The 11,100-nt window shown below is 40.5% G+C and overlaps 1 protein-coding gene across 1 annotated transcript in view; it reads left to right on the top strand.

Annotated features, from left to right (window-relative positions):
- The first annotated feature begins 1,215 nt into the window (after nucleotides 1-1,215).
- TRPA1 (transient receptor potential cation channel subfamily A member 1) overlaps nucleotides 1,216-11,100 on the top strand; it is a 60,475-nt gene continuing 50,590 nt past the window's right edge. Inside the window, exons 1-3 of the mRNA XM_018562331.1 lie at nucleotides 1,216-1,341; nucleotides 4,861-5,023; nucleotides 8,037-8,212. Coding sequence (XP_018417833.1) covers nucleotides 1,216-1,341; nucleotides 4,861-5,023; nucleotides 8,037-8,212 — 465 coding nt within the window. The remainder of the gene's footprint in view (nucleotides 1,342-4,860; nucleotides 5,024-8,036; nucleotides 8,213-11,100) is intronic.

The raw sequence follows: 11,100 nt of genomic DNA, 5'->3' as shown, positions 1-11,100 counted from the left end.
ACCAAGGGGAATACTATCGCTGCAGTGGAGGGGGAGAGAGACAGAAGGGACCGGTCTAAGAGCAAGCCAGCTTTGAGCATTGGGTGAGTATAACAGAACCTGGACAAAAATGAGAACTTAACCCTTGCAGTGCAGGGTAAAGGTTTAGAAAGAAATTCCATGGAGTTTTTCTTTAACTCACTTTTAAACCTTTAGGATGAGCACAAGCAAACTTTTTAAATTGGGACTGAACTTTGTGCCCTAAAAAGACAAACAGAGGCCAAAGGACTAGCTACCAGTATTGCCTGTGGTCTCCCTGTATCTAATCCTTCCCCAGTACTGACTTACAATACCTTATACCTTATTGTGTCCCCGTGTGCACATCTTGGTAGAAGCAGGGTTTTGTGTCCTCATGTTGGAGCCCCCAGCAGAGAGAACAGTGAGCAGCACAGTAGTGACATCATCAAATTACATTAGCAGTCAAAAGCAGTAGTGCCTTAGATCTCACACTGCAGATATACAGCTATGAGGCTGCATGCAGAGAAGTGCCTTGGCGTGCTAGTTGGGCACAATTAAGATGTTTCCTATAACATAGAAAATCTTCACTTTTTGAGTTCAGATCTATTTTGTATTAAAAGCAACAAAACTGAACATTTACCCTGATAGTTATTTAGCAATTGCAGAATGAGTTAAAAAAAAAAGGGGGGGAAGCAGATGCTTGATGGTCGCCTCTCTGCTCCACAGTTCTGTTTTCTTGACTTCCTTATGACAGTCTGGAGAGCTTGTAAGAAAAGCATTAAACGCCTCATGGCAGCACACACAGCTTGTCTGTACTCGCTTCACAAGCAGCTTTCACAGCGGCTGGCTCCTTTTTCTTTTCTGTTCTCGTTCTTTCTCCAATTCCTGCCATTGAGGTGGAGAAAGTGCAGTGGGTGTTTCTCCAATGCCACCTCCCATGTGAGTCACTTTAGTATACAGTATGTACAATAGCTGTTATTGTAAATTCTTCTACCAAACAGAGAGCAGGTGGCTGAGATTGCAGCCTACTGTCATTTCCTGCTGGCTGCCTCCTCAAGTCTCAGAAGTTGGAGGTCAAGTCCTGGCACACGAAGGAATGTATAAATAAATTGGTTTTAGTCCCAAGAAGAGCGGTGGATGTGTGTCACAGCTCTGAGTCTCTGTCACCTTGCAGGAAGAAGAAAAGAGCCTTGTGCAGTCTGGACTCCACTATCCAACATGAAGAAGTCGATTAGACGGATGTTCACTCCTGCAGGAGAGAAGGACGACAGCCCATATGAGGGGGTCATCCTGCGCTCTGAGAGCTGCACCTCCATGCAGGAAAATCCTCAGCTCATATTTAAGGTATGTAGAAGGACACATGATAGTATTTATACTGGGTGGAACAAGGATTTACAGAGTAGTAGTGGATTAACAAAATAATCTGGTAATATTTGCACATGTATGTAAATATTCAGGGACAACCTTTCTGCTAGAAAATGCTTGAATATGAAATCTAAAATATAAATGACATCTTTAAAGCAGCAGAAATACTGAGCTGTCATACACCAACTACTGTTCACTTCCATACAACCAGTGCTATCATCTTACCAGTACTTTGGTGCATAGAGTATTGACATAAAGACCAACTAGTGGTGGTAGAAATCTCCCAGCATGCCTGACAAGCACTTTGAAAGTTATTTCATGAGCAACATGAGAATTAACTTCACAACACATACACTTATCCTGGCAATACACACGGAAATCTCAACCACTTTTAAGTAGATTTAGATTTGTTTTTTAAATAACCAAACAGAATAACAGTACTGAGAGAGAAACTATAGGTGAGAGAAAGTCTTGATCTATTTAGTCGTTTTCTCAACTGAAAACTATTTAAAAGTGATTGAAATTTTTAAAATGTGTATCATGCGTGGTCAGCCTAAATCAATCTGTGGCCAGGCTATGGACATTCACGTATTTACATTCTCAACCAGCAGTAAATTAGCTTTTTACCTTCATTGACCTCAGTAGCTGCAAGCACTGTAGAGTCATTTATTTTCAAAGTTCACAGCAGATGCACTCAAGTGGTCCATGTTGATTCCTCCGCAGCTCAGCTCCCCCTGCTTCCCTTTTCCAATAGTATCTGTTCTATGTTTACATTAAGGATTAGAATGCTGGAAGGTTGGTGGGAGGGGGAACAAGGTAAGCGGAAATGGTCAGAGAAGGACTTGGGAGACTTTAATGCTTCTGCTGTGAAGTTTGAGGATGAATTGTTTCACACTGTCTGCAGCAAGAGTTGGTGATGGTCCTATAACCTGCACTTAAAAAACTCTACAAGTAAATTGATTGGATGATGCCAGTATAACTACCTTTTGTATTAATTTTTCCAGCAGTTTTTCATTACTATAACTTTAAATATTATAATTTAAAATACTAAAATAGCCTTAATGTGCAATATTCAACAGTGCTTTTGCTCCCTGAGCAGTGTTGTAAATTAGTGCACTGTTGTTGGTTTTGTTTCTGTTGGGGAGGGTGTTGGACTGCAGGTGAGCTGGGCCCCTGCTCAGTGTGAGAGAGCTGTGGTCCATCTCTCCCAACTCTCTCCTTGCTGCAGAATGTAGTTGTGTACAAACAAATAGTAAGAACAGATTTATTATTGTATATGCATCCTGCATATAGTGGTAGAAATGATCAGAATGTTCAAACGTTCTATTAACAGTTTGTGTTGAAATCACAAAGCAATCAAAAACATAAATGGGTGGTTTTGATTGACTGCAAGAAGATGTGATCACAATTGCTCTTATCAAACAGACAGAAAAATCACATTGCTTTCAATAAAATTGTTGTAGTTTTCTGCCATTTTGACCACATTTTAATTCATTCTTTCAGTAATGTGTATTGAAGCTGTCATTTTGTTGTCCAGTTTCAACTGAATTCTGGTGGTTGATTGAACTCATGGGTGATAGTTTGCGTAGTTCCTAGCGGTTATTTGTGATTGTATTTGTGACTCAAGGGGTTAAATTTGACTGAAAATGTTCAGCTTTGCACATTAAATGGTAATTTAAATACAGGAGGAGAAATATATATGGAGTGGATACAGTTTCCTGTCTGTTCAATTTCTTTCTCCTCTTAGTTAATTTTGCCCAGTCTAAAGCTGCCCTAAGACCCACCTATTCTGGCTGCAGATTTTGGTTTATTCCTTGCTCTGCCCTATGTTATTACAGTTGGTGTATGTGGAAACACATTCTGACCTCTGGTATCACACTACAGAGCTGCTTATTTGATATCATGTCGGCATTTGGCATCGTCTTGCTTTTACATTGCTTCCAGTTTCAAGAGACTTTTGACAGAGTTCCAGTATGAATCACACAAACACATGTTTTGTTCTTGCTGTTACTGTGCAAACTGATATTCCCAACATTAGGAAGTGAGATGTTCATTTGCAGCTGAACACTTACAAGATCTCTGAATTATAATGAGACTTTCATGTGAAGGGGATTTTCCTGATCCTGAAGGTTTCCTCTATGTTTTGTTGTCTCTGCCAGATCAATTTTAGATTAGTAAGGTCTTATCAGTAAATCAGAAGATTCACTGATGCAGTCAATGGTGACTGCATCTAAACAGCTCAGAAAAGGACTCTACTCTGTTCTGTATTACTGAACGTATAAATTTGTTTCTGCAAACAGCAGCATGATGGAATTTAGTTTATTGTAAAAGATCAGGACTCATATGTTGCGTTTGCCATAGATATTAGATGACTGAAATTGGCCAGATCAGGTGGAAGTCTCAATTCTAAAAGCTGCAACTGACATCTCTGGACCACAAATCTCAGGAATAGTGAATCTTCTGATTAGTTACCACCAGTGACTGCATTGTAAACAGCTCTGAAAAGAACTCTACTCTGTTCTGTATTACCGACCCTAAATATTTGTGTCAGCAAACAGCAGCACAATGGAATATAGTGTATTGTAAGATAAGCAAAAGAGCAATGATCATAGATTGCTATGGCTTAAGATGGCTTAAGATGTTAGATGACCAAAATTGGCCAGATAAGGAAGTCTAGAGGCCTCAGCTGACATCTTTGGACCACAAATCTCAGTAAAAAAGATCAACTTGCAAATAACCTTATCTGATTGCTCTTTTTTGCCTTAAGAAAACTGGGCCCTGGAGGTGTCTTGCAACCACTGCCTCTTCTCCACTCCATTCACACATATATGAACTGGAAGAATTGGAAGACAGTTGTATTTGCATTTACTTCTTATAGCTATATTCTAAAGATAATGAAAACATTCATTTGCAAAGCAAATAATGATACTATTTATGAACAGATTTTAACTAGCTAGCTTCAAATTTCAAAGAGTAAGAGTGACACAGCGTTTACAGATCTGTCTATTAATGTCAGCAGCCTTTCTCAACTTTCTTACCTCAGAGGAGCCCTTGAAATAATTTTCAGGTCTTAGGGCCCCTTGCTAAAAATGATTATACCTTACAGATCATGGTACATTAGCTTGAACAATACGTTGTAGAAGCTTTTAAAGAAAAGCTTAAAGAGTGTGGCGATCCTAGAGTATTTGACACCAAGGGTAGATCATTTTTTCACACCCCCTACAGTGAAAATGGTGGTGCCCCATAACATTGGTGGACAGTGTAGACTTTAACCCTAAAATGGATGGTCAATGCTCATTGCTCAAGGAACCCTTAGCAACCTCAGTAGGAATCCTAAAGTTCCATGGTACCCAGGTTGAGGAAGGCTGTTCTAGAGATAGAATGAGCCATGTTTCAAATATAGGCATGCTATTATCATATGCTGATAAATGTCACTGTATATTGTTTTTATATAATCAATAATAATTGATAGTAGATTAACTTGTTATTTGAATGCAGCTCGTTCAGGAGGGTCATGTGTGCCGTGTGCGGAGTTTCATACTGAAGAACCCAACATGTCTAATGGCCAGAAATGAGTTAGAGGCCACGCCACTGCATTATGCTGCAAAACATGGATACTTGGAGATCGTGTTCATGATAGTCAATGAGGGTACTGATGAAGGTAAAATATCTCCCTGGGTGATGAAAGTGAGAAAGAAATGGCAGGCCTAAGTAATATCCATAGCATATTTAAGAGTTGCTAGCCTCTGGTGTCAGTTGATGATAAAATTGCCAGCCTTAGAGTCTTTGCAAGATGACACAGGTTTAAATCCGTCTAATTATCATTTAGTTAGAAGGATTCACTGCACAACTGGGTTCTGGAAAACTTCTTCCGTAGAGTATTAATGGGCACAGGATATAGCTCTCATGTATTTCATGCTTATAAGCACCTTTTTTAAAGACTTAAGCGGTTGCAAGCGTGTTCGGCCGACCCGAAGCCACAGAAAGCAAGCCGAAGTGCAGAAGGAGTTCGACTCAGCCGATCCAACATCTGGATCGGCTGAGCCGAACCCCCGGCAGGCTCCGAAGGATCGGCCGAAGCTACGGCCAGATCCTTTGGCAGCTTCGTGAATAGACCCCTAAGACCCCATTCACACCTAGCGACATACCTTTTGCAGCGGATCCGCACGGCCGGGATAGCGCGACTTTCGGGGTGACGTTCCAGCGACGATCCAGCGACCTTCCCCGTCGGGCTCCATAGAAAAAAAGCAAAATCGCGCAAAATCTGCAGAAAAAACGGTCCGGTAGAAGCGACTTGCGACCGCGACGAGCGACGAGCGACATGGAGTTAAGACAGCTTCATTGAATAACATTGGCCGGCGACTTCTCGCGATATCGCGCGGCAAAAATGCGCGATATCGCGGCGGAAATCGCGCGACAATTCGCTATATGTGAACGGGGCCTAAGAGTTAAGTATGTGGTGCTGGGGAAGAGGGACAGATCAATATTAAACACTCATTTTAAAGGAGAACTATGAGGTGAGTGCTTTTCACTCACCTCATAGTTCTAGCCGACCTGTGACAATGTGTCACAGGTCGGCTTAGTAGATCGGGAGGTGAGCAACCACATCCCGGCGTTCGCTCACCTCTCAATCCTGTCACGGCTCTCTGCCGTGACAGGGGAGGGGCTGGATTCCCTCCTCCCGCTATGATCCGCCAGCGCTGCGTGGCGGAACGGACGGGGGAGGGGGCGGGTACAGCTGGCTCTGCCTCTAGATAGGCAGAGCCAGCTGTCAGTCATGCAGCTGGGCGGATCCAGACATAATTGTCGAGATCCGCTTCAGCTGCGGCGTCTCAGTATACCGCGAGCTACAGCTCGTGGTATACTGAGCCTAGGGTGACGGGAGGACGCTAGTTTGTGTCCTCCCGTTACCCTAAGGAGAACTATTGGGAAAAGCCTTAACCCCATAGTTCTCCTTTAAGGGTTAGTTGTTAAGTGTTTAGGTGGGGGATGGTTAGCAGATGCTTTAGTGATGAAGATGCTATGTTTTTAATAGCTGCAAATTCTTCCTCTGCCAGTGCCAGACCCTCCAGCTCTCAGCACAAAGCAGTCTATTTGATATTGTTTAAAGTGAAAATAACCATTACATACAACCAGTTCCTCAGTAATTGTATCCATCACACAAAAAATGAGGCAAAAACAGGTTTTTATGAGAGCATGACTTAACCTTGTTTCTGAAGATAAGGTGTTTGCCTTCCTGTTGGAACTAGAGATACATATTTTTCTCTGGGAGGGTAGCCAACAGCTGTCATTCTTATAAGGTATTTTTATGGACGTCCTTTAAGATAATTAATGTAAGCAACTAACAAGGATAGAGAAACAAGTCAATATAATTCTATGGTAACCAGTTAATATACTTTAAATTTGTTTAAGACATTCAGTCAGGATTACCAGTGATTCGAGACATTCATACATACTGTGATGCCATTCTTTGTTAGAAGCAAAATATAGGGGCTACATAATAAATAAGGGGCTAAACAAAAAGCTCTATACACTCGTTTGGGCTAATTTAGTAAATTAGTATGAAGAGCCTTGGTGTTACATAAAAGAGCAGAGTCATGCAACAAATAAAATAAATCTTTGAGCTACTAATGCTAGCCTGTAAATACTGCAATTATTCTAAATTCAAAAAGTTATAAAGTGAATAAAGAATCTAGAGAACGTCTTGCAAGGCCAATTACAGAGTTCATCCTTTTCTCTGCTGCAGTACAGTAATGTTTAACTCGTCTTGCCCCTTCCCTAGCCTGTGATAGGACAGTGAAAGGAGAAGTAACAGACTGGCAATAATAGATAACCCCTATGCAAATCAGAAAGTCTGCTAAGCTTACCTTAATTAGAATTTTGGAATTTGTTTTTTTCTCACAATTCTCTCTAGCTTCCTCTAGGCTTCCTCTAAAGTGAATATCAATCATTAAGTGCAGTGCAACTGCTCAATTTTCTAGAAGATTTTAGTGGGCATCAGGATTGGAAATAGACAATTACATGTTCTGAGGATACATAAATGTAATGGGTGTGTATGTTAAAATGAAGCTGACTTGACCTGAAACATTTCAAATGTATAAACATCTACTTCTCTTCAATATTTGAGCGCCCCCTCCTGACTCCAATCCCTACCCCATATTTCAGCTGTAATTGGAGGGAAAGAGTGGGGAGGGGGTGGACACAGCTGGCTCTGGGTCTAGAGAGGGAGAGCCAGCTGTGAATCAGGCAGCGGGGTGGATCCCAACAATATTGTCAAGATCCTTCCTGGCTGCAACGCGATTTTGTGCTTTCAACGTATTACGGGCAGTACTGTGCTAGATGCTGACTTTGGGTCACATGAGTACATCAGTAAATATACTCCTGTGACCCAAAAGAGAACTAAAGACAAAAAAATGTTTGGCTTTAGTTCTTTTTTAAATGCTAGGATGGAATTTAAAGGGACTGTCCATTGCAGAAAGGATTTATTCCATGTCTTTAAATATTTTTATTGTGATGATAGGCTTTCTGATCTAATATGATACCTTGGGCACCAATTATGTTAAAGTACTTTTATGCACTGTACATCTTCTTCATGTATAAAGTTTGCATGCCACAATAGACACGTTTATAAAGCTATCAATAAAATATGTACTAATTGTTTTGTTAATTTGCAGTCCTCAATGCTCAGGATGGTAAAGGAGGTACAGCACTCCACTGGGCTGTAGTTAAGAACCAGGTGGACAGTGTCAGAATTCTATTAAGCAGAGGAGCTGACCCAAACTTGCTGAACTTCTATAGGCTGGCTCCACTTCATCTGGCCATTCAGCTACATCATAACAGTATAGTAGAGGTAAGGAACAGAGTAAGGCCTCTGACAGTAAGCTACATCTGTGTTTTTGGTGTCTGAAGACTGCATTGAGCAGTACCATGCATCAGGAGGCATATACAATAGGATGTTTTCACATTTCTTAAAATAAGTAGCATTTGCATGACATAAACCAAAGACCTGTGCATTCAATATATTAGCAAGAAGTGCTTCCAGTGTTGAATCCTAACTTATGTGCGATATTAGTCCACAAGTCATATGTGAGTGCACATTAAATTTCCTCAAATCTGAACCTCACTCGCTAAAAAGAAAAACCTCTTTTGTAAGGTCAAACATTTTATAACAACACAATGGGAGGTGTCGACAGAGCCGATCAGGCAATGACATTTTATCCGGCTATACGCAAACAACAAAAAAATATTATAAAAAGATCTTCAGGCATCTTCTGGAACAATGCCTTTGGAATGCATATATCCTGCACAGAGCAAAGATTGACAAGCCTCTTGTTCATTCTGACTTTATCTGGAAGGTGGCTGAGCGGATTTTTCTCAACTACCAGACGCCATCAGTAGCTGTGAACAGACCTGGACGTCGTGCTGTTGACGTTGTCAATCCAGAATGCCTGACTGGTCGTCACTTTATGGACTACATTCCGCCAACCGCAAAAAAGGCAGCACCTACCAGGATGTGCGTAGTTTGCTGCTCAAAGAGAGATGACAATGGAAAGAAAGTCCGAAAAGAAACCAGGTTCCATTGTCCTGATTGTGACGCCGGACTTTGTGCAGTCCCATGTTTCAAAATTTATCACACTCAGGATGTTTATTGAATTTTCTTTGTTTGACAAATTTCATTATTTTTGATTACATTATTGAATAAAATTATATTATTTATTAGATTATAATTCATGATTTTGTGTTTCAAACTTTATCACTTCTGGGATGTCTACTAATGTCTTGCTTGGTCTGGTTTAAGTAAGTAATTACTAAGAATTGCAGGCCTACAATACATAACACCAAATTTCCATGCAAAAAATTGTACCGCTTTTGGCACAAAATTCCTGACATAATCATACCGCCAGGGAGGTTAAATACAAATGTAGTGGAATTAAAATAAAGTGCATAACACCTAGGCTTGTTCTTTCCACCTAAAGGAAAGGTGTCACTTACCCACAGAGAGTAACCTCTTTATTGAAAGGTGGTCACAATGCAACTGTGGAATATGTGTCTTAACTCTTGGGTTTTCAATTACATCTTCTTCCAACATGTGATTTGGGAGTATTTTCTCTTCTTACCACACCTTGGTGAATGAAATTCTGATCTGAGGTAAATTCATCCACTTGTGCGTTTTGAATTGTTGCCATACTATGACACACAACGTGGGATTCAACACTGGAAGCGCTGCTTGATAACGTCCTAACTTCTGTTGAAAGTGTACACTTTTGACCCACTGGCTGCTTCTGACTCTTGATTGGATTTTGCCTATGCATATTCCTATACTAATTTACAACCTGTATGTGTTCACTGAGGAGATGAATAATATAATAAGAGATAGCTTTCAGTGACTACATATATTAGGCGGCTGAATTATGGTTGTTTGTGATAGTTTTATGTGTTTTTAAATGAGCATATTCAGTTAATTAACTGAAAGAATAAATAATGTTCACTTAGTAAATAAGTTGACAAAATATTTGCTTAAGGCCTAGTTCACATCTTGGCAGTCCGTTCGCGCGCAGTTATGTGCCCCAGTTGCCGCGCAACCCCATTGATGTAAATGGGGTCATATCCACACAGCAACCGGTGCAAACAGGCGCGTGCACCTTTTTGTGTGATGAGTGACCCGTGTTTTTTTGCAGCCACGATTGCACCGCAGTAACCGGGGGGCACACAGCTGCGTGGATTGGTAGCCACAATTGGGGTGCCATTAGAAACAAATGGCACCGCAAGCATATTTGCTGCGATCACACACGATAACTCGCAGGTCGCTGCGCAATCTTGGATCGCTCAGATGTGAACCTGGCCTTAAATACCTCATCATGTGCAAGGTAAATTAAAACAAAAATGTATGTTCTTCCTTGCACATTTTTGAAGTGACTGAAGTAAACACAGCTTCACCTTGGTCACTAAGTTAAATGAGCAATTATTATTACTTTATTATTCAGCTCCTTAGTATGTACTTAGTGTATATCATACTGTATGCATAACGTTGTAAGCACTTTGCTCTTGTGTATCATGCACAACTCTGGAATAGTTCCTCTGTTAAATCAATTAGTAATTACATTCAGAGTTCTGGAGAAATGGAAGTCTGAAATATATAATACAATTATCAATACAGCATATGTATCTACCCAGCATCATGAGAATAGTGAAAATCTTATCTGGAGTTTTAATGTGCAATTGATGTATCTTTCCCTTGTTGTATAATGCATTTAGTGACAAATAGCAATGTCCATGCTTTGTAATCATCAGGCACTTGTTATGTGTCATCAGGAATCCTGTTACACCCATTAGTGAACATATTGTCTATTATAACTATAAAGAGAAACAGTCATTATAGAGTATTATAACACCTCTGATTCCTCTCAGAGCAGAGATGTTACACCAGCCTCCTGTCTCCTGTCTGAACTTAGTAGTGACATATGACACTTAAAAAATCTGTCATATAGCAAAGTTGTTATCAGGTTTGTGTGTATAAAACTTGATTTTGTTAATTGACAGTTGTGCTGTATTGATTGACACTAGTGATGATTGAATTGCAGTTGAACATATTTTTTTTAAAAAGAACTCCATGACTTCTTTTTAATAACCCTTGCAGTGGGGCTACCCCCACACTGCAAGGGTTAAGTGCTCTATTGTCACCCAAATTGTACAGGGATCCCCCCCCCCCCCCCTTTTTTTTTTGTTTTTTGGGTGTTG

Source organism: Nanorana parkeri, unplaced genomic scaffold (assembly GCF_000935625.1).
Source record: "Nanorana parkeri isolate BGI_ZX_2015 unplaced genomic scaffold, ASM93562v1 scaffold572, whole genome shotgun sequence".
NCBI lineage: Eukaryota > Metazoa > Chordata > Amphibia > Anura > Dicroglossidae > Nanorana > Nanorana parkeri.
This window is presented reverse-complemented; position numbering and strand designations above follow the sequence as displayed.